Source organism: Alnus glutinosa, chromosome 8 (assembly GCF_958979055.1).
Source record: "Alnus glutinosa chromosome 8, dhAlnGlut1.1, whole genome shotgun sequence".
Taxonomy (NCBI): domain Eukaryota; kingdom Viridiplantae; phylum Streptophyta; class Magnoliopsida; order Fagales; family Betulaceae; genus Alnus; species Alnus glutinosa.
Window position 1 is genome coordinate 28,929,864 of NC_084893.1, and position 23,364 is coordinate 28,953,227.

Consider the following 23,364-nt stretch of genomic DNA (forward strand, 5'->3'; position numbering starts at 1 on the left):
TATCGTACAGATTGATAAGTTGTGAATCCCTTGAGTTTTTCTAATGAATTTGCTTAAAGAAAAGGGGGTAAGTTACCACAAAGGCTATGAAGTCATTATGGGCACACAAAAAAGCCACAAATATTACATAATTGATAATAAAAGAAAAAGAAAAAAAGTAGAAGAACTAAATTGTCTTTTAGAATAGTCTCCTCTTTTTTTTCTTTTTCTTTTTTTGCTTTCTTAATTGGCAAGTATATGCTCTCCGACTGGCTTTGTAATTGACTGTAGAATAATTCAAGTGTAATTAATTATGAATACAAGTTTTTTCCTTTAAAAAAAAAATTACCCAAATTCAATGAGAAGGAAAATCATGGGCACTATGGTGAATGAATGAAATTCTTTGCTGGTATGCAGGGGAGGCCAGGGCCTGTTTTGGCTATACGTTGGGGTCTCCTTAAAAGAAGCCAAAAAGAAAAAAGGGAAAAAAAAAAGGACGCTCTCTGTGAGCAAAATAGAGGGAGGAAAATAAAAGGCCTCACTCTCCCACCTTTATTTTGATCAACTTTGTCGAGGGAGAGAGACAGAGAGACAGAGAAGGTGGTGTAGAAAGTAGCAGAGTTTTGAGTCAGTGACCATGTCTCTGGGGTACGCAGAGAAGCTTTCGTTCATAGAAGATGTGGGCAACGTTGGAATGACGGAGCATTTCGACCCACCTCACGTTTTGCAAGAAAAAGTGGGGGGTTTTTCTTTTCTCTTTGCCATTCACATTCTTGCTCTTTTAAATCATCTTTTGTGCTTCTGCTTTGCATGTTGTTTGTCGTTGTGGTTTGGTGGCTTTAATGATCTTGTGGCACTGTCATACCCCTGAATGTAACTTGGTCTTCTGTGCTTAAACTTGGCGAAAGTGTAGTTCCTTTTTTGCGCTTCTGCAATAGCTTGCTGTGGGGCTTTATTCTGTGTGCTATTCTGGCTAGTTTCATGAGATCTCATATCTGGGTTTTTCCATTCATATCTACTAGAATTGGATTTCACTTGATTTGTTGCTGATTAAGCTGAAATTTGTATGCTCATTACTGGTTTAGCTACAATAGATATGATGGTTAGGTAGCAATTGTGGTTTATTTGTGTGACATTGTTGATCACCAACATTCTTCTTATGGGAAATTGCAAGGGTCACGTTCATGTCTCTGGGATGCCAGTTTTTTTTTTGATAAGTTAACTCCGCGATAGTTGAAGGATTCTGATGGAATGAACAGTTTTGTGGGACTTTGGATGTTTAAGAAATACATGCCTAGGATTGTGGCATTTATAATTGAATTTTGTAGATAGTTGAACAATTTTGCGCTCCTTTGGTATTTACTTTAGGTATATCAATCCTGTCATGAAGATAAAAGGAGGGTAGTAGTGATTAATCATCAAGTATGTAATAGAAAGATGACTTTCTTATTAATGAAGTGAAAAAGAAAAAAGAGAAAGAAAAAAAGATGCAAAAGAATTATGGATTTAGAGAGGTGGGATGAGTAAAAAGGTTTAATGATCCTACCCCAACAGAAAGTGGTTGGATTTAAGAGAAGAAAACATCTGGCGTGAATTGTTCTTTTAGGTGATGTAGGGAGAGAAATATGCATTTTTGTTTTTTGACGACTCCAGATATAGTTTTAAGCTTAGGATTCTAATACCTGTTTTCCCCCCTTTTCATCATCTTCTTGGCAAACAAAAAACCCAGAGGACTCTCAGAATGTGGGAATATCTTTGTTCTTCCTCCTTCAGTTTTAATATTGATGCAGCTGTTGGCAGATCTAGTATGATTTATATTCTTCCCAGTAGGAAATCCTTTTTCCCCCCTGATTACTTTCATGCCAAGAGGAAGATGTTATGCTTTCTAGCTGCTAATTCAGTTAACCTTATTTCAAATTTCTTCACTTATGTGTTTTTGGTCCTCTCAAGGTTTTCTTCCTGTGTATATTGAAATGAAATTGCTGAAGTCTTTATTCGTTTTCTAGTTATGCTAATCTCAACTGCTTTTTTTTTTCCCTCTCGACAGATTGAACGGCTTGCCATGATGATAAAAAAGGTTTGAACTTGCAACATGTCACTTATCTCATTGATGATAGATAAGTCCTTGTTTTGAGATTTTATATTGATCGGCCTCTTTAAGTCATTTGTTTCTACTTGCAGAGTAAGCATCTAGTGGTGTTTACAGGTGCAGGAATATCAACTTCTTGTGGTATACCTGATTTTCGAGGTCCCAAGGGAATATGGACACTTCAGGTGAAAATTGCGAATTCATATAGCCCAGGCCCCTGGAGTTTAATGAGCCCCTTCTTCTTTTTGCAAAGCGCATTAGTTTAACAATCCTTCCTCCCCTGCCACAAAATTGCTTCTATTGAACTTAGAAAGGGCTATTTAAATTTAACAAACAGCTTAGTGGAGTTTTTTAACAATTAATTTTGTGTTCTTAATGATCCACAAGTGATGATTTATTTTTTGTTCTTATTGTTGGAGTGTTAATTATTAGCTGATGAGCTGTCCAAATGAATTCTATGTGCTTGGAAAAAACTAAAAATGGAAAAAAAGATGAACACGGTCCTTTAATTTGTCAGCCTCTGCCATTCTTTATTGTAGTCGCTTCTTATGTCATGCAATGTGCACCTTACCACCATTTGTTTTAGCAATCACCAAAATAATTATCCCATTGTAAATCCCTTTGTTTTAGCAATCATCAAAATAATTATCCCACTGTAAATCCCTTTGTGTGGTTCTTCATCCTGAATTATTGTTACAGCGTGAAGGCAAAGCCTTGCCTGAAGCATCACTGCCGTTTCACCGTGCAATGCCAAGCTTGACCCATATGGCTTTGGTTGAACTAGAGAAGGCTGGTGTTTTGAAGTTTCTTATTAGTCAGGTATGGTTACACGATTTCATTCTTTAGCTATATACTGATATTATCCCACTGGGAGATTCTTTAACTCGAACTTTGATTGATGAGTGCTTAATCTAGTTTCATTCTCCTTCAAATTTTTTCTTTCTTTTGATGCTCGCCTGAGCCATAACTTCATGCTATTAATTGTTATTTTTGAGAATATTTTTGTCGTCCCATGACTAAAATGGGCTGAGAGGAATGTTCATGTATTTTTGCTATTTGGAACAGCTCAGACATAATACTGACACTATGTTTACATTCTGGGTTTTTGCTCACCTTGGGTTGGCATACATAATTCTTTTCTCAATCATGCTAAGTGCAAAATAATGTCAAATGGCATAAATACTTCATCCATTTCTCGTGTCTTTTAGCGTTGCATTCCGTCATATGAGTCATTATGTAGCATTATATTAAAACATATGAATTTTTACTTTTCTGATTTCATCTCTTACAACTTATTGCATTTAAATGCTAGAATGTTGATGGCCTCCATCTTCGGTCTGGAATTCCAAGGGAGAAACTTGCTGAGTTGCATGGGAACTCCTTTATGGAAGCTTGCCCTTCATGTGGAGTCGAGTAAGACTAGATATTTTGGTTGAAACTGATTTCGTAATTACATTGTGTCTCCATTCTTTGAATGTTTCTCCTTTCTTTATTTGGGGCTCATTGTATTCTGCTTAAGTTGATATTTGGTTTGAAAAAGTAGTCACTTGTTGATGCTCTTATTATTATATTTGGAAATCTGTCTTCCATTTGTGAAGTTCCAAAATTATTAGCGCATGTCTAGGTACTTGCGGGATTTTGAGGTGGAAACTATTGGTTTGAAGGAGACATCAAGACGTTGTTCTGATGTAAAATGTGGAGCAAAACTTAAGGATACAGTTCTGGACTGGGAGGTACTATATTCTTTATTTTCTTTGTTGCATTTTAGTTGAGGTTCAAAATTAAAAATTATAATTGGTTTTTAGTGGGTTGCTTGGTTATGGCTTTTCAAACTAATTGATTTGTTTGTAATGCAAATATATTAAATACTGGGAAAGGCATGTTAGACATAGATCTTTTTAGGTTTCAAGGAATGTAAAATCTAATCCAAATATGAAGCAGTGACCTCAAATTTTAATATTAGTAGACAATGGAATGACCTTTTTCAACTGGTTTGAGACAAAATATCTTGTTCTGAAGCTGGATTATGGGCCAACTTAGTTCAACTTCAATCCCCTAATATCAAATAACCAAAGATTGATTATAATCGTCATGTTTTATGCAGGGAAGCATTCTCTTCTTGTACTTACTATATGGAGTAGTTTCCCTAACTGCCTATCTATGAAATTCATGAGTAACAGCTTATTTTTGGACAGTCACAATTCCCTTTTGGTTAAGCTTTGCCATTGTGCCATTTCTTTGAAACATTATAAAAGCTTTTGAGGTCAGAGCATGAGTAAAAGTTCATATTTGATTCTCCATTTTTTGCCTAACCTATGAAATCTAGTTTGAGATACATGAAAGTAAAAAGGTTGCCAAAGTCCCATTGACATCTTTCATTCCTGAAGCTCTTTTTATCAACCTTGAAGCCAATAAAGCATAATTAGTAGTCTGTATTAAATGCTCTTTTCCCATCATTTTAAATTTATGTAAAGGTTTGTATAATATTGTAGGTAGGAGAAGGATGAAAGAGTTAGTCGTATTTTAGTTATTGAATGGAGTTGTTCATGCCACACTGGTTGTAAAATTATTATCATGTAAAGAGGAATTGAACTTATTATTTTTATATGAAGTGACAATAGTATACTATATCATGTATAGGAATGGATAGATGTTTTGGTTCGACAATTAAATCATTCTGAGAACATTCTATAGCCAAGTTTGAAGAAAAATTTGGACACTGGATACTCACTATGCTTGCATCAAGTCTGTATAGCATTTGTTTTGTGGTTCTTTTGCAGGGGGAGGTTTTGTGTGTTGACCCATCTAAAATAATCTACAGGCTAAAAAATAGGGAAGGAAATTGGATGGCACCAATGGCTAATTTTTTTAATTTCTTCAAAGCACATTTCGCTGAGAAATCTCTCTCTCTCTCTCTCTCTCTACAGGATGCCTTACCCCCAAAGGAGATGGATCCTGCTGAGAAGCACTGCAGGATGGCTGATGTTGTATTATGTTTGGGGACGAGGTAAGAGCACGGTTCTTTACTTGACAGTACTACATTCTCTTTTTCATTCTCAGCTTGTCTTGTATGAGAAATTCTTAAAGCTGGGCCCCATGATTGAAGAGCCATTGAGCCCCTGTTCTGAATCTTTTCAATTCATGTTTTGTTTTTAATTTGTGTGCATGATTTCTCCTTGCAGTTTGCAAATAACTCCAGCATGTAACCTTCCTCTTAAATCACTCCGTGGTGGGGGAAAGATTGTAATTGTGAATCTTCAGGTACTTCTTCTTTGTTCCAAATGGGTTCACTGCTTACTCAGACAAAGAAAAAAGTGCATTAAAAGCTCAATTACTTCCAACTAAAGCTCGAATGTTCTTGAGTGGTTGAGGCTTGCACATATAAACTCATCCTAATATTAGTACCTCAACTTTATTAATATTTAATAATAAGTAGTTATTATCATTTTATCGACTCTGGGTCAAGTAGCAATTTCTTACCAGCGCTCCTAAAATTATCTAGTCCCACAGTACTGCTCCTGATAGCATTAGATGACAGATCAGTATGTATGCATTTATCTGAAGGTTTATACTGGCTGACGGTAGGATAATTTGATAATTTTTTACTTTAACTTATGCACCGTGTAATTCCTTTGCTAAAATTCTAAAACCCTTAATAAATCTTTTTCCTTCTTGTTCAGAAGCCAGTTCCAGATATAAGTTAGTATAATGTGCAATATTGAATTGTTACTCTCTCTACTTTTTCCTTCTTGCCCGTTCAATATCTTTGAGATGGCATTTTACATATATGCTTAGCAATCTATACTCTAGTTGCCTAAAGTGTGTTTTCTTCAACTTCACAGAAAACTCCTAAGGACAAGAAAGCAAGTATAGTGATCCATGGGCGTGTAGATAAGGTATTGCAATTTGTGTCTTTTGAGAGCAGAGAGATTTTTCATGTTTGTTTCTCCCCTGTGGCTCTGAAATAGTGAAAATAGCATCAAGTGGCATTGTTTGAAATTTATTTTACCTGGCTGAGGTTCTTTTGCCCTCTTAAGTCTGTATATAGGATGTATGTCTTAGACTTCAGTCTTGGTAATAAAAGTATATTTTATTTAAAGTTGGGCAGGATCCGTACAATGTAAATGTATTTAGATATTAATTTCTCATTATCAGGCATATATTCTGGCTTGACTTGGTCTTCTGCTATATATAATTTATTTATTTGAAATAGAACAGGTTGTTGCAGGTGTCATGGACTTGCTTAACCGGCAAATTCCACCATTTGTCAGGATTGATCTTTTCCAGGTCATTCTTACTCAAGCCTTGAGTATAGGTAACTTTATTTGGATTTGTAATCGCTATTCTTAAGGATACATTCAGCGACATGAACATGTGTATTACATATGTGAAGCAGATCTATTATCTTTCTAATGGGACCATTTTTAGGCTAGTGTCTAACTATGACAAATTTAAGTGGCGGCGATGGGCCCAACCGTCTGCATATTTTACTGGATGAGTAGTTTGACCTTGGCTTCACTATTAGATTTGGCGGTGAAGCCGATCCCTGGCATTAGGGTGTCTTGCTTTTATGAGCCTGTGTTTTGTGGCTCATTTTCTAATGCATATCCCATCATGATGAAATCTGTCTCTTTCTCATTGCGTTTCTGTTTCAACAGATATAAGAACTTCATTTAAAGACTTTGAACCAGGACCTTTAGGCCTTTTTTGGTACGAGGAATGGGTATTTCTTTAGGAAAATGAATAGTTCTTACTGGAAATGGAGGAGGGTGGAATGGGTATTCCTTAGTTTGGTAACAACACATATGCTCTAATTGGAATTGAACCAAAATTACTAAAAAAACTCACATTATTTATTTTTTTAAAAAAAAACTATACATTTCAAGGGTTTTTTTTTTTTTGGAAAACGTTGTCTATTCCTCTAGAATAGTTATTTTTCTTCGTAAGGAAATAATTATTCCCATAGGAATAGCTATTCTTAGGAATAGGCCCTTACCAAATAAAAGAATAATTTTACCATTGGAATAACCATTCCATTCCAGAGGCTATTGGCAGCATTTTTCTTGTGCAATATTATATATATATATTGAATTAACTTATGTATCCTGTTCTCTGTCAAATCAATTAACCCCGTGTGTGAGAAATGGTTGTGTTTCCTTATGTTATCCATAATTCTAGTTCCTAGACATTATTTTGAAGCACAAAAAGCAAGGAGTTACAGGACTGACTTCTAATTATTTGAGGATTTGGTCTTCTACTTTTCTTATATAGTCTGCCTTCTTGGACTACAGATAAAAAATATGTGAACTGGACCCTCCAAGTAGCAAGTATACATGGACACAGAGCTCTATTGCCATTCGTCAAATCTGTTGAGGTGATTTTTTATGTTTAGAAATTCATGCTGCTGTTCATTTCCCTTGAACAAGAATACCCGTAGTCTTTGTAAGTTTCTGTGGGAGTCCATATTTTAACAACAAAACCAAGGATGCAATGGCCTCCACAAGCCCATATTTATAGTTTATTTGAATACATACTGCAAGGTTGTTTGCTTGTCATTATTAACAAGAAATCTGTTTTAGTAATTTAATTGCTTTGATATTTTACAGCTTTGCCTCTCCATGGTAATCAAATAAACTGTAAAATTGAAAGGCAATGACCCTGGCTTTAAAAAATTGACTAAATCTCAAGAGAGGCCCACTTTTTTAAGGATTTTCCCTAGTGTAGCAATAGGGTGGTTATGATATCCCGTGTCACATGAGATATTTTAATTACCAAGTCATTTTGTTCTTATTTAGCCACATATTCCAACTGGGGTTAACCTTTCTACTGCATTGCATCCAGGTTTCTTTCTTGGACAAGCAGGATTATAAAGCAGCTATTTTACATGAGCAACCATTTCGGCTAAAAAGGTGTCCAATGCTTTCCCACGTTGTGTAGTACTTATTGTGCTGGGTTTTGCCAAAATAAAAAAGAAAGAAAAATGCAGATGAGTGCTATTATATCGATACTTGGCAATTTTGAGTGCCATAATGTTTTCTACTGTATATAGTTTCCACCAGGGATTCAAAAAATTGAGGTAGATGGGTGATCTTATATGCTTTTTAGCCTGCCATAAGCTTTCTGTATCTAATGTAGAGTTTCTTCAAAATGAGAAAATTTGGCATCATGGAACTTATTGTATATGATCTGTAAATGATGCATGATCCTCGCCAGTGACTTGGATTGTAGTCAAGTTGCTTGGCCTTTTATGAACAAAATGTGAATGGTTCGAATTGTTGATTCTTATTTCTGTGAATTCAGCCTGGAGATAGGAGTAATTGAATGGGATATCTCATAGGTTAGCAAGTGTGCTATCACTGATCGGTTGGCTAGGCATTATTTAATTTGTGCTTCTTCTTTTTCTTCTTACATTGTTGTTATTGATATGTGTTAGGAGAACCATGCGGACGAAATCATTTGAATTGGTTTTAAGACTCAATTTTGGTGGTGGTTGTGGCTGTCAGTCTGTTGAAATTAATATCCCTGTTGATTTTAAGGTGAGAAGCCAGATCTATTCTATTTATTTCTTCATCTTTTATATTAGTTTTTTTGTTGGTAATTTTGTACACATGCACTCAGTGGTACATGATTTTTCACTTGCATGATAAATCAATGCTACATGATTACAAGGCACTTCTTCGGTCTAGATAATGTTTATATTTCAGCAAACTGTAAGCCATTTTCCGGCTTTTCAGCTATAATATTTTTTGACCACAAAAAGCTTTTCCTTTGACAATTTTTCTTTACGCCAAGAGCAGGAAAATGTAGAAAACATTTTCGAAAAAGAGTAATTCTATACATCAACACTCCCCCCATCCAAAGAAGCATTGAATTATATGTTAATTACAATTAGCATGCATAAGACAAATATCTTTTTTGTATTCACAATTTGCAATTGGCCAATCTAGTTGACTATTCTCAAGCATGCTACAAATAAATTAAATTATTTTGAATAATTTCTGAACTATGCCATGCTGTTCATTGCATGCACATCAGCCATGCTTTTGTCGGCAACTGTTAGTTTATGCTCGTCTCTCAAAATTGAGTAATCATATATGAGAAAGGAAATGTGTGTGTGTGTGTGTGTGTAGACACACATACATAGACATGTTTCTACATAATTCTGTATGTACATTAACACATAGCAGAAGAGCAGATGATTTTCTATATGTATGTTGATTGACCTTTGACCAAGGTATTCTAGGTGGACTGAATAAATACTCATTTGTTCTCAAATTTGTACCTTGTCACTTTGCAGGTTTCAACTGACTGTTTTAATCTTGAAAAAGAAGCTGTGCTTCAAAAGCTTAGCGACACGGCAATTCAAGATTTATGTTGCGGGCAGAATGCGGTTATTGAGAGAAACACTATCTTGACCCCGAAAAGTGAGGTTACTGTCTATGCAATCGTAACAAACATTGTTCAGCACAGTAAAACCTCCAAAGCCTTAGCTGATTCTCTCAGTAATGGCAATGTTAAAAGGCGAAGAGAAAGTTTAAATGAGACCGGAACATCTAGGAAGCGGTCGAAAGGGCATACGCGCAAATTTAGATCTTAGAGAATGTAAGGTTGTGATTTGGGTTTTGTAGATATGTTATTCATTAAAACTAACAAAAACTATAGTTTGACTCTTAATATGCAGGGACTGGGTGAATTTTGTTAGATACTGCACACAGTCTCCCCAGCTATATATGGATAGGGGAAGTGTTGTTGGTTGCTGGGTTAGCATAATTTACTTTTTTAAGTCATATTTTTGAGATCATTAAGTGTTCCATAGTGAGCATCTCCGATTAGCTTCTCTATCTGTCTCTCTCTCACTCTCTTCCTTTATTTATTTATATATGTACGTTATATTAGCACACTAGAATCTGTACGTAAATTGCTTCTTCAACATCTTTTCTGTCATGAAGAGCCACACCTTAACCCTCCCTGAATGCATGGCTTTATTTTGATTATTATTATTATTATCTCTTTATCAATATGACAATATGTGATAAACAAAACATCAGAATGGGCTCAATTTCAAGGGGCCATTAGCTCAGTCTCTAGATAGGATACCCACTGTTTCTCCCATTCCAACTGGTTCCCCTTGGTAACTGCCTTCCTTTTTAAGGAATGTATCCTACTATTACCCTTATGTGTTCTGTAAAACATTGTATAGGATTTTGTTAGCTCCTCTCCTTCTGTAGTTCAAAATCTTATTTACCTCCTATTCACATGGTCATTTAGTTATACATGACCTATTGACCTTAGATTATTATGTTCTTTTTGATCTACAAGGGCTATGGCCCCCATAGTTTTTAATTTTTTCCGTAGTTTATATATATATCTATAAATGGTTTAAAAATTAGATTTGGTCTTTTATTCATATTTTGGCCCCCTTCTGATGAAAAATCCTGGTTCCGACCCTGTATACAAAGGACTAGTCCGATAGATTATACCAAATTCATATCCCACTATAAGAAAGGTTAATAAATAATGCTTCCACCTTTATGATCAATCCGGGAGAAGTGAATTTAGATATTTATGGACTAAAGCATATTAGATGTCAAAGTCTACTACATTTAATGAATTAATATTTAGATGTCAATATCACAATTCTACATCTCAAGAAAACTACAAGTTATGGTAATCTCGTAAATATGCATAAGATATAGTATCATGCAAAAATCACAAGTTATGATAACAAAATATACAATATGTTAGCACGTGAGAATCACATATTTTAAGAATATATGTTAGTTTAATAGATTGGGTTGAAATAATGGAAGAAAATTTTGTCCAATAATAATATAAAACCATCTTGAAATAAGCAATATATATCCAAATTATATTGTCAATTAAAAAAAATGCATGAGTTATCAAGTTAGGAGTGTTCGACATACCATTTTTGGTTTGGAGTAATATTAGAAACCACACTTTTATTTCATCGTATTGACGTGTCAGTGCCAATCAACCTTTGAATTTATCCATATTAAAAAAAATAATCTGAAGGTTGATTGGCACTGCCGTGTCAGCAAATGTGTGATAAAAATGTGATTTCTAGCATTACTCTTTGGTTTATCATGCTACGTAGCCTTAAATTTTTATTTTTATTTTTATTTTTTAAAAAAATAATAATAAAAAAAAAAAAAAAAACATGCAAAGGGGAGAGGAGATTTTACAAATCTTATGGGGCAAATTTGAAATCTTAGAACTTGAAGTTAAAAATGGTAAATTTGTTGTCTCAACTCAATTCATAAATGCATTTTTATTACTCATAAATGTACAGTTAATCATGGCAAGTGAATTAATGATTCTCTATTGAAGATATTTTACAAAGTAAAGAAAAATTGGCATGAATATATTCGTGGAAAGTAAGATAGAACATTGATTGCAAAGGCATTGCAATAATCCTTGTGAAAAAACGAGAAATTATTTATATTTTGAGCAATATTCTTTCTCTCACATGAATATTAGATCCATAAGAATTACTATCATCACTAAAATTCTTTTTTAGATAACTAAAATTATTCTTTCTCTCACATGATATCTCATTTGCTTTCTCAAAAAACGCTTATATATATATTTAGAGCTATTTCTAGTGTTTTTCTGAAGTCATTTTATGCTGACATGACACTTTTTTTTTTTTTTGATAATAAAAACAGGGGAGAGAAATCAAGCTGTATTTTTTTTATTATTATTAAAAACATGGTGTCATGTCAGCATAAAAAGACATAAAAAAAAAAAAAAAAACTAGAATGAGCTCTAACATTTCACACACACACGAACTGTTACAACAAATATTTTCAAAGAGAAGTAAAAATTTATGTAGTTTCAAAAACACATGAGATATCAATAGCTTCCCATTTTAGTTAATGATTTTATGACAGGTTTATCTAGATGTGGAAATAATAATTAATAACCGTTCACTTCAAAGATAAGGATAAATATATATATATATATATATATATATATATATATATATATATATATATATATATATATATTTGCTTGAGTACTTGGGAACCAATTATGAAAACTCATGAAATATCCTTAAGTGTCATACCTTCCCAGAAGTATTAATTATATTACCATTTTTGTCTCATCAGGCTAAAGTTCTACACAAGCTAGCTCAGCTCCCTCATTCTCATAAATACCCTTGCTAGAACATTTTTCCTTGGCATACTAAAAAGAAAAAGAAGGAAATTAATAATTTGAACACTGCAAACTCTAGGAGTATTGCATGGGCTGTAGTTGAAGAGAAGTCTAATTCAAGGGGTGGTAAAAGAAATGAAAGAATTACAATACATAGGGAGAAAGAGAATTAACAACTAATTAAACCAATAATCATGAGGTGGGAAAAATATTATATATAGAATTTTGATGAACATATCTATGATTTTGAATGACTTAATTTTTGAGATTCGCAAAGATTCAAGTGAAATGGAAATGATTTATTTTATGGTTCAGATCTTATTTTTCTAGCATCTAACGGCGTACATGATGTCATGTCATTTAAAATTTTAAATGATGTGACACCATATTCAATATGGGTGGCAACATATACACCACTAAATTTGTGAAAGCTAATTTAAACCATAAAATAAATTATCTCTTTTTCACCTGCTCGATCTGAAAATAACGAAAGAGATCACACCTCGCTACATTTAAGAATGGATAGAGATCCGATGCAATACCCCTTCCCTATTGCAGTACAACAAGGCATGGGTATGTGAGTGTACGTAGGAGAGGGCGACCCCCGCCTGAGCAAGTGGGGCGTTCCCTTGCACTCACAATCTCACATATCCGATCCATACCTTATTGTAGTGCAACAAGGCATTGATATTGCACTGAATCTTAATCCTTTAAAAATAGGAAACAAAATCAATCTATGTAGTTAACCTAAATTATAAATTGATCGTAGCGGTATAAAAATCTCGTGGTAGATCAAAATAACAATTTAGTTCATGCACTCAAATTCTGTCTATGTGTCACGTCAATACCAATAAAATAAAGTGACACTTAAATATCGTGAAATTTAACATAGCCATAAAATGATTGATTTCCATATACAGTCTTCATAGGTATCATTAACTAAGATGCAATATTAGTGCGATTTAGTCACCAATGCCCTCGTATTCAAGCCAATCTCTTAATTGAAAGGCCAACACACGGTATTGACCAGCCTGTCCAGCCACCTGTTAGTCCCGGTAAAGGTAGCCTCTTGGCCAATCGCAGAAGCTGCTACAACCGGCAATACTGGGTTCCTCGTTGAAAACGCCGGTGTGCCACTTGGACTCCACCACCACAACTCTATAAAACCCCATTGGAGTACTGGTCCAGTGCCCATTCAAGAGACAGGCTTTGGCAACAAGCTAGCAACAACAACAAAAAACACAGTTCTTTTTAGAGAGAGAGAGAGAGAGACGACGTCAGAAACAATGGAACGTGGGGTTGGGTTCCATCGCTATCGCAGGCATGCAAAATCAAGCCCTGGTAAAGTATACAAATAATGCTTTATTGGGTTTCTTCTTCGACCTTTTTTTTGGTTTCCTTTGCTAGCTTGATCAAAGACATATATATGTAGGCCTTCTTTCTTGTTTTTTTTTTTTTTGGTTTCTTTTTAGTATGTATATGTTGCATGCATGGAGGATATAAATATTTTATCTGAAAAAAATTGTTCAAATGGCCTTCTCTGATTTTTTTTTTTTTTTTTTGGTGCAGTATATGAATATTCTTGCATTTTTAGTTAGATTCAACCTTGGTTTTTGCATGCAAATGTATATTCCGGCTCGATCTCCTCTTTTAGTTTTGATAAGAAAGCTCCATTTTTTAATTTCGTTTGCTGTTTGTAAAGGATCTATATATATATATATATATATATATATATGCAGCTTAATCTTTGATCAAGGTTTTAACATTTATTTTTTCTATATATATATAGAGAAGAAAAGAAAAGGAAAGAGGAAGGGTAAATTAATCCATTATTTTGGCCACCTTTTGACCATATCTTCTTGTTTTTCCATTGACTATAAGTTCTATAACGCTTGCTCGAATGGTTAGTACTGAACATGGTGTGAGATGAATCATCGATCTGTTTGTTCTATTTTTCCTTTTGAATATTTTCAATGACGTGGCATGCATGCAGGACTTCCCTGCAGGTGGGTCCATCCTATTTAGCCAGTCCTGGACAATAGAAATGAAAAATTAAAAACCATTTGGTTCTTTTAAGCCCTATATATATATATATATATATATATATATATATATATCTTCCATTTCATATTTAAACAATAATAATATCAACAACAATTATATGATGAAAAAATAATTGGAGTTTTCTCTCAACCTTGCATTCTTCCCCAACTCAAACTCGATCAGCTATGTCTATTGCTCACCTCCACCGAGTTTTATAACATTTTTTGCTTTCTTTCTTCTTTTTTTTCTCTTTTTAAAATAATTAAAAACATTAACAAATAACTTAAAACACAAAACATTTTAAACTATTTTTATCATATCAACACTTTTTTTAATTCAGTTGAAGAAATTAATATCCAAGCTAGCTTGTGTCAGTAATGGGAGACATGGTGCTCACAAGGCTAGGGTTCAAAGTTCGATCAATTCAAACTTTGGTCTCATTAAAGATGTGAAAAAAAAGAGAAACCTGGAGGAGAGGAAACGGTTCTGACTGGGAGAGAGAGAGAGAGAGACCCATTTAAGACTGGTTTAGATTACCAAGCAGATTATATTATATTACAAATTACAAGCAAAGACCATCTGAACAGAACAAGAGCAGTGAAAGCACTTTTTCTCAGCCACGGTGGCACGTGGGTCATGCAAGGGTTCTTCCACTGGGAATTTGTCTGGTTTCTGGCTTGTCTAGAGAAACAGACAAAGTTTTAGCAGAGGAGATGCTTCTCTTATAAATGCCTGGACCCTTTTCGTTTAACTCTCTCATTCTTAACTCTGCCACCTAGCAAACCCCACTCCTTGATATAATTACTACCCAATTCCCTTCTTTTCTAATGGGATTTTTTTTTTTTTTTTTTAAATAATATTATTCTTTACACTTATTTATTACATATATTCTATGTCAGCTTTAATAAATATGTGTGAAGAGAGTACCACTAATTTTCTTCCTTTTTCGGTTTCTTTGGGACATGAATAGCTAGGCTGAGGCAGTTTTTCCTTTCTCTTTTTCCTTAATCTTTTTGTCAAACACTCGATCGAGACGACTCTAATATATATGAAGCCATGCTTAATTTTGTTTCTTTTTTATAGCAGCTGTAAATAACTAATTCTTAAATTATTTGTTTAATGATATTAATTAAGTAATTAAATTCATTATAATCCGATAATTTAGCATGGTATGATAGCAACCGGTCTTAATTAAATAAAACTCTAACCTTATTTATCTCTTTTTAAAGTTAAGATTATATGTATTAAGTATCATTTATTATGAGGAAGTATTAAAATGTTTTTCCTAGTAAGTTATAGGGATCGGGATTCTCTCCATTCTAAATCTATTTAATGGTCCAAATTAAATTTCACAAATTTGATAATTTAGACTCTAGGGATAAGAATTGAAGATTCATAGATGGTTCATGTAGATATGAACAATTTTATTTTTGTGTTTTTACAAGCATTTTTCAAGATAAAAATTTCAAGCAAATTGTTGGTGATCCGATATTTTCTTTTAAGGAGTAACACTCTTATATTAATATATATTATTCATTTCAGCCTCGACCATGGTGTTACCTAATGACTCAAACGGCAACACTCCAAGCAAAAACGACGCCTATATCAACACCAACACCTGTAGTGATGATCAGCATGCCTCGCAGCCATGCATGCAGCTGGTGCGTGAACAAGACCAATACATGCCCATAGCCAACGTGATTCGTATCATGCGCCGCATTCTACCGTCCCACGCAAAGATCTCTGACGACGCCAAGGAGACAATCCAAGAGTGCGTGTCGGAGTACATCAGCTTCATTACCGGGGAGGCCAACGAGCGGTGCCAGCGGGAGCAGCGGAAGACTGTCACCGCAGAGGACGTGCTTTGGGCGATGAGCAAGCTGGGTTTCGACGACTACATCGAGCCGCTCACTGTGTACCTCAACCGCTACCGTGAGGCGGAGAATGAGCGCAACACTTCGCGTGGGGATCAGCTGCTTTTTCTTAAGCGTGGGATGGATATCAATCATGGCCCTATTGGGATGCCGCCGCCTTATGGGTCTGGGTACCCTATGGGCCATTTCTCCGGGATGCTTGATGCTGCTGCCTCAATGGGCGGCGGGTACTATAGGGATTTGCCTGGCGCCGGAGCCTCCTCCGCTGCCCAGAATGCTTTGGCTGGCTTTGATCCTTTTGTTCAGTTCAAATGACCAGGACTAATCCTGGGTAGCAATTAATCAGCTATAAGGACTTATTGTTATATGCATGCTATTATTATAGTTTATGATTTTTCGATCGATGGCTTTCAAGTTTCATCCCATGACATATTTGGCTCTCTTTGCGTAAGGTGTCTTTTGGCCATTTTTGGTCGTGTGGAAAGAGTCACTCTCTGCTTTCATCTCTGTTTAGAGCTAAAATGGAACTCTTAATTTTTATGGGGCTAAAATGGTTTTGAACTTTTGCTTGGCCAAAAGGCTATCAATTTTTGATATGATCTGTTAACTAGACACGAACCAAATATGAAATTAAAAGGTTAGAATTGAAAAGTTTAACCCGTTTAATTAAATGGGCTAAGCTATATATGGTTGATCTATATAGTCTTATACCTACGTCTTGAATGCGAGTTGAACCCAACACGCAATATTTAAAGATATCAATTTTTTACACACAATTAATAGGTTAAGATTGAGAGTTTTGACCAATTTAATTAAATAAGTTAAATTATGGCTAACTTACATAGTTTTATATTCGTGTCTCGATACGATTTAAACCCGACACTCTAACACGAATTGTCACTCCTAAGTTGGCCCTTTTATAAGAGGGGTAAGTAGGTGTTCCATAAGAAACTTTTAAATGGGTGTATTAATATTCTCAATTACATTGAATCTGTAGTTCCTGCATTAGATTACCATCGAGCCCTGACGAGATTTCAGCAATTTAAGTGGTTTGACTACATTTTTGGACGGGATTTCACAGGTTAAATTGCCAATTACAATAGACAAGAAAATGGTTTTAAGTGTAAGTAAAATCGTTGTTTACTCTTTACAGTAAGGTATGAATGAATCGCCCAGACACCGAATTCTTCGTCTCGTAATCAATCTCTTGGAGCTGAAAGAGAGACTACAAAGATTCTTTCTAAGAAGATGAAATAGGCTTTGTGTTAATCAAATAAATTCTAGAATGCCCTGCAGAAGGAAGGCACAGGATACCCTCGTGTAGGCTTGGAATACAAATCCTGTCCAGTTAGCTTGCACATGGAGTCAAGTACAAATGTTGTTCCCTTATATAATCTATCACTTCGTCTACTGTCAGATATTTTATGGACAATCCCCTTGAAATGCAGTCCCTGATATGCATTTAAATTATAAAAATTTAAAACAAAAGGAAAGCCACGTTAGATCAGCCGGTGTTAAATGGGTGTGAAAATGAGCATTACTAAAATTTATCAGTTTGAATCCCCTTTAATATTGTAAATAAACAAATACTGTTTACCTTACTCTTGTTGAGCTGATTTGATTTGGTATAAGCTCATCCACGACTTTAATGTTACCCTGCAAAAACAAATCCATGCAATATTAGAGTCAATGCGTTTAGGATGGACCAACAACCCTTGGAGTGTGTAAAGCAGCCATGAATTAAAACAGTTCAGTCAAAAAAAGCCTCTAGGGAAGGTCCTATGCGCCTAGGTATTCAAATTCTGAAGACAAATGGAAATTTGGACCAGTTTAACCATTTTGGATCATTTCCAGAATTTGGTTAAATGCAAAAATGTGGACATTTTTTTACATGCATGCAACAAGGGACATCCATAGTAGTACAAAGTTCAAACAACACCCAAAAACATGGGAATGAATCGAATATTCTGGTTACCCTGCATTCATTTAGAATTTCATCATCAGAAATAATTTTCTCAACATCTTGTCCTTCTCTGCGAATGCAAACCACGCCATAATCGCTGCATATGGCCCTGACCTGGAGAACAATCACAAGATTTGTAGATAATTATAATCTATTACAATGAATGACAGATCAATTCAAAAAGGCTTGACCCATATCCCCTAAAGACATCATATCTACATATACCAAAGAACTTCAACTTCTCCATAACTATACAATGCATTTCTGTTCAAGTATACACTCCTAATAATGAAGAACATTTAAATAAATCCTTATAATCAAGCTTATACACTACCTTTCTATGTAATTTGCATTTTGAGATTCTCGTAAACTAAAGAACTAAAAACATCCATATCTTATGACGGGCATTGTCTTCTATAGTAATACAGTAGTCTTCCAATATCAAATGGCTCAAATGAGATGTTTATCTCATGATAAGCGCCTACTACATATGAATCATTATATGTTGAGAGTATATACCTGGTCAGGAATCCAGACTCCAGGAATGCCAAAAGAATGGAGCAGATCAGAACCGCAGACAAGCATAACCTTAAGGGATTCTACAAGGAGCAGGAGAAAAACAAGTTAATTTTTCCATTTAAACAAAAAATGAAATGCTTGGGACCCAGGTCAGAACTGATATACATTAAAATGATCAATCAAAGACATTAAATACAAAAATAAAGTCAATATCAGTAACAACTAATATATTTTCAATCCAAGGTCGATAGGAAGCTACCCCATTAGGGATTGCATTTCCCTTCACCTCCCCCAAATCCCTTTCCTCCCATCGGTTGAACCCAACTTCCAAGACCTCTTCCTTTTAAGGGCTTTTTAGACAACAGATCCCTCCATGTAAATCCAAATTTAAATTGATAAAGCATTCCTGATAAAGTTCCTAATATAACATTAACAGCCATCCAATTTTGTTATATGTAAATGTGCATGTGTATATGTGACAGAAGGGCAATATTCAGGAGGATGTAATCACAATTGTGTAGCCTAATCACTCAAAAGCAAAGAAAATATACCACTTTTTCTTTACATACCTCTTGATACCACTCCACTCTCGCATAAAATGCTCTTCACTCTAGATAAAACAGTTAAACTGCGTTGAAAGGTACTTTGGCTTGCCTGTAACAAGGATTTAGAACTTCCAAAATTAGATTTCAAACTTTGCAAACATGATGAGCTAAGACCACAGTAGACTTATACGCTTGTGAATGAGAACACAATATATCAGAATGAACCACAATTCTATTGAATCAAGCATCAGCGCTAAATTCCAAGAAATTTGTAACAATGAACGTGAGGGAGATTAGGAGAGAGTAATTTACCTCCCATGGATCAACCATTACAAATTCGGAACTTTTGCAGGCTAGATGACACAGCTGTATACGATGCTCAGCAGATAAAAGGCCCTACACAAATAACTCATGTGACTGCTTTGTCAGGCCATGTTGATGTTTGGTCACAGAAAAGTAGGGGTATATCACTTAACAAAGGCAGGATGATGGTCACTAAAACATAGAATAACTTAGTAGAAACAAATTCAACCAAGTAACCGATGCAATGATGATATGAGATAATTGTCAATCATGATTCTAACAATGATTGTTTAGTATCAACATCCTCTTCCATGGGAAAAAGATTTTAAGAAAACAAAAGGAAAAGATTAAAAAAAAAAAAAAAAAAAGGAAGCTAAAGGAAGAAGAGGTTCTCCAATATGAGTAATTTTCTGTTAAAGAAGTCCACTGAAAGCAGCACTCCAATTAGATAAGGCTCCACAGAATTACTCCAATTAATTTGAAAAGTACCTCTTCATGTTTGCATTTGCGAGTGTGTGTGTGTGTGAGCGTCAGTATGTCTATAAGTGTGTCAGTTTTAATTTCTCTATCCTGGAAAATGGCATGCATTGGGATGGGGAAGTTAGGGTTGTTGGACTGTTTAAAAAAAACCGGAATAGAAATTTATGAGGTCCTGGAGAAATTGAGATTTGTAACAAACTTCCTAATATGGCCTTTTGCTTTAATGGTTTAGAATATGTTGTGTAAAATGTGCATCACTATCCATTTGCTGATGAAAGCTCCTTTTACAAATTACGTGTCCATCAATATGCTAAAAAAAACAACATACCTCTTTCTTGTATGCATCATTAACGGGTGACATATAACCTCCAATAACACAATAGCCTTCTGCATTCAATGCATCTCTTGCCAGCTCTAAGAATAACATTGAAATTAATCAAATTGACGAAATGCCTACGAAAATAATAAATTCCACCAAATTCAAATATATATATATATAGTACTGCTAATACTTCCCACAAATTTCATCATTTGTTAACACGGATTTTAGACATAAGCTCATCCTGTCCCAACTAGCAAGAGCTTAGGTCAATAATGGTATGCATGAAAGAGTCAGTTTATAAGAAATGGAGGAAGATGTCATCTTGCTAAGGCATCATAGTCTAGATAAAAGGGGAAAATACTTTTATTATTTCGAGAACATGTTTTTAGCAACAAAGACCTTCGCTAGCCAGTAGCCAACTCAAGACAACAAAAGATAGAGAGGTAAGCATGTGAGTTCTTGTTTCATATGTATGAAATAATATCTAGAACTGCACATAACGAACAGATCTGCTCAATTATTGTCTTTGAAACTACACTCTTGAAATGCTTAATAGATGACTTAGCATGTAATGCCACTAGTAATAATTATGAGTTGTGTTCAAAACTTCGGACATACTTCTGATTAAAATATATTTTTACTTATGTTCCTGCCATGAAGCCATCAAAGTCAATGAGGGTTCAAATATGCATAAATAAGATAATTCCAAACATGATTTGATCCATAAGTTGAGTAATATTGGCAAAAAGCACTGCAACTTACATAATCAATACTTTGTCATCAGCAAAGTATTACAAGTGCATGTTTTGTAAGGATAAACCAGTATGTATGTATTTATGTGTGTGTGTGTATGTTTTGTTATAACAATAACTAACAAAGTTGTACATTTACGTTTCCATCTACGCACAAACCTAAATGGTTGTCATTCAACAGTTGGCTTAACCTTGTATCAGCTAAATTATAATTCTCGTTAAAAAAAAAAAAAACACCTTAACTTGTAAAAGAAGATTCACAAATCAGCCAATGAGCTCTAGTTCATATGGCACCTCCTCCTCTCATAGAACAATGGAGGGTGAGGCCGTGGGTTCGAGACCCGAATTACTGATCCGCAAAAAAAAAAAAAAAAGAAACAGAAAAAAAAGATTCATGAATCGTAGCCTAGCTTGTATTTCTTTTTTACTTGCCCAAGCTTGATTTACATTTCAAACCGGTATAAAATTGCCATGAAAGCAGCAAGAGTATCAAAAGCTTCAAAAAATCGGGTTGATTTAGTTTCTCTCTTGCCTGATAATACTACCACTAAAACCCATGATCCATCTCCCAAAGAAGGGTCCAATTTGCATAAACATAAAACAGGAAACTATGACCACCAAAATTAAGAGACAAAATTCAGTTACTCAAGAACTTACCAAACATGCGTAAATGCATGTATGTAGGAGGATTGAAGCTTCCGTTCGCTACTAGAACTACATATATCTTCTCCCTAAGTTTAAAATAGTTAAGTTACCACATTTTTACAGAAAAAATAAAAAAATAAATAACAATCAAATCATACAAATAGAATTGACATCCATTATTTACGTTAAAACAAGGTGTATATCAGTATATGTATTACTAATTGTAACAACATAAATAATAATAAAATAAAATAATTTTTTTTCCCTGTTTGGGAATCTGGGTGTCCCAAAAAAACACATATTATTTTCTTAAATCAAATATGTAATTGAGACAATTAGCAAATGAAATTATTTCTTGTTTCAAAAAGTAATTGACCATGTAATACTTACTTGGCTGTGGTTCCTGAAGAAGCGTCCTGATCAATCAATCCTAAAGCTAATTTGGAGAACGGCAATGGGATATCCATGAAACCTATGAATACAACAGTCAGATTTGCAGCGAGTCTAAAATTCAATGTGGAAGGTGGAAGGAAAAGAAAAGCCAACATACCAGGACGAGAGAGAGAGAGAGAGAGAGAGAGAGAGAGAGAGAGAGAGAGAGAGATATTTGAGATGTGGGAATTGGAATGTGTATGTGGGTATGTTAGAGAAAGAGCCAGAATTGGAATTCCGCGGGGAAAGACCGCGGGACTGTGACCGTGACGGACGGGAATAGAGTGAGGGAGACGGCGATGGACCGAGTGACGATCACCTGCGGAATGTTAAAATGAGTTAAAAGTTACGCCAATTCTAACAGGCCACGTCACCAAAAGCAAACTAAGAAAATGAAAAGCCGATTTTCCTATCCCAAGTCATGCACCAATCATATTATGAAATAAGGTAAGGTTGAATATAATATTTTAATTTTTTTTGACATAATATTGTAAAATTTGTAAAATAAATAAAAAATAAAATATTGTACAGTTTATCTTGAAATGTTTTCTTGGAATTTTTTAAGAAATCCATTGTCATTGAATGAGATATTTGGACTCAAATTCCATCTATATTAGTGGAGAGTCTATGTAATTTACAAAATGATAAACTTATAATGTACCAAAAAACGTCACAATTTAAATAAATAATCACATTAATTAAGGTTGAATTATAGTAGGTTGGCTTGGATTAAAATGCTTCCCCCAATATATAGTGAAAGTACATTTCCTCTCCTTTAACAATCAATAAATTTGTAATTTTCTCTCTAATTTTTCAATTTTTGCAATGTTTTTTCAATCTATCAGTGTGCTTGCAATGTCCCCCATCAGTGCCTAAAATTACAAAAATAAACCTAATAACAATTTTTTAAAAAAAAAATATTCGTTTTTTCCTTTATTTTTTTTACTTATTTATTTATTTATTTGTTGTAACCTTGATGATAGATCCAGGAGGATATTGCAAAAATTAAAACATTAGAGGGAATATTACAAATTTGTTGATAATTAGATAGGGTAAATACTGTTTCTCCTAAAAATATTTATACATGACTAAGCACTAAGCAGGTTAAGAACTCAAACATGAAATTAGCATTTTAAGATATCTTTGGCTTAAATTTGACCAGCATAAATCCCATTGCTTCAAGGATGAAAAGGACAGAAAAAAGAAGCACAGAAGGAAACAAAGACCATCCATGCAATTTTG

General features: G+C 34.5%; 3 protein-coding genes across 4 annotated transcripts; 2 read left to right on the forward strand and 1 right to left on the reverse strand.

The window, feature by feature from the left end:
• The first annotated feature begins 368 nt into the window (after positions 1-368).
• LOC133875482 (NAD-dependent protein deacetylase SRT1) lies at positions 369-9,903 on the forward strand. 2 transcript variants are annotated; one of them, XM_062313628.1, is made up of 14 exons: positions 369-715; positions 2,027-2,056; positions 2,161-2,253; positions 2,768-2,887; positions 3,381-3,481; positions 3,693-3,801; positions 4,996-5,075; positions 5,251-5,329; positions 5,911-5,964; positions 6,287-6,383; positions 7,360-7,442; positions 7,910-7,977; positions 8,502-8,604; positions 9,366-9,903. In XM_062313628.1, the coding sequence occupies exons 1-14, from the start codon at positions 617-619 to the stop codon at positions 9,663-9,665; spliced, it is 1,416 nt and encodes a 471-aa protein (XP_062169612.1). In that variant the 5' UTR covers positions 369-616; the 3' UTR covers positions 9,666-9,903. The 2 variants fall into 2 exon arrangements, with proteins under 2 accessions (XP_062169612.1, XP_062169613.1); XM_062313629.1 differs by having other exon boundaries at positions 656-715; positions 2,186-2,253.
• Positions 9,904-15,837: 5,934 nt separating this feature from the next.
• Positions 15,838-16,525, forward strand: LOC133876342 (nuclear transcription factor Y subunit B-9-like). The gene has a single exon (XM_062314609.1). It carries the CDS (start codon positions 15,838-15,840, stop codon positions 16,474-16,476), a length of 639 nt encoding a protein of 212 aa, XP_062170593.1. The 3' UTR covers positions 16,477-16,525.
• A 668-nt stretch (positions 16,526-17,193) lies between these two features.
• Positions 17,194-22,475, reverse strand: LOC133875250 (nicotinamide/nicotinic acid mononucleotide adenylyltransferase). Its single transcript, XM_062313302.1, has 10 exons — positions 22,241-22,475; positions 22,081-22,162; positions 21,703-21,776; positions 20,300-20,385; positions 19,501-19,584; positions 19,213-19,297; positions 18,644-18,723; positions 18,137-18,238; positions 17,759-17,817; positions 17,194-17,612 (listed from the first exon to the last, which is right to left on the reverse strand). Exons 2-10 carry the CDS (start codon positions 22,155-22,157, stop codon positions 17,510-17,512), a joined length of 750 nt encoding a protein of 249 aa, XP_062169286.1. The 5' UTR covers positions 22,158-22,162; positions 22,241-22,475; the 3' UTR covers positions 17,194-17,509.
• Positions 22,476-23,364: the final 889 nt, after the last annotated feature.

Excerpts from the sequence above, each read along its gene's own strand:
- LOC133875482 (XM_062313628.1), top strand. The coding sequence starts at position 617 with ATGTCTCTGGGGTACGCAGAGAAGCTTTCGTTCATAGAAGATGTGGGC. Across the intron at positions 5,965-6,286 it reads TCCATGGGCGTGTAGATAAG|GTTGTTGCAGGTGTCATGGA; the intron begins GTATTGCAATTT and ends GAAATAGAACAG. Across the intron at positions 6,384-7,359 it reads TACTCAAGCCTTGAGTATAG|ATAAAAAATATGTGAACTGG; the intron begins GTAACTTTATTT and ends CTTGGACTACAG.
- LOC133875250 (XM_062313302.1), bottom strand. The coding sequence starts at position 22,157 with ATGGATATCCCATTGCCGTTCTCCAAATTAGCTTTAGGATTGATTGAT. Across the intron at positions 21,777-22,080 it reads TCTTCAGGAACCACAGCCAA|GGAGAAGATATATGTAGTTC; the intron begins GTAAGTATTACA and ends TTTTAAACTTAG. Across the intron at positions 18,239-18,643 it reads GAGTCTGGATTCCTGACCAG|GTCAGGGCCATATGCAGCGA; the intron begins GTATATACTCTC and ends ATTGTTCTCCAG.
- LOC133876342 (XM_062314609.1), top strand. The coding sequence starts at position 15,838 with ATGGTGTTACCTAATGACTCAAACGGCAACACTCCAAGCAAAAACGAC.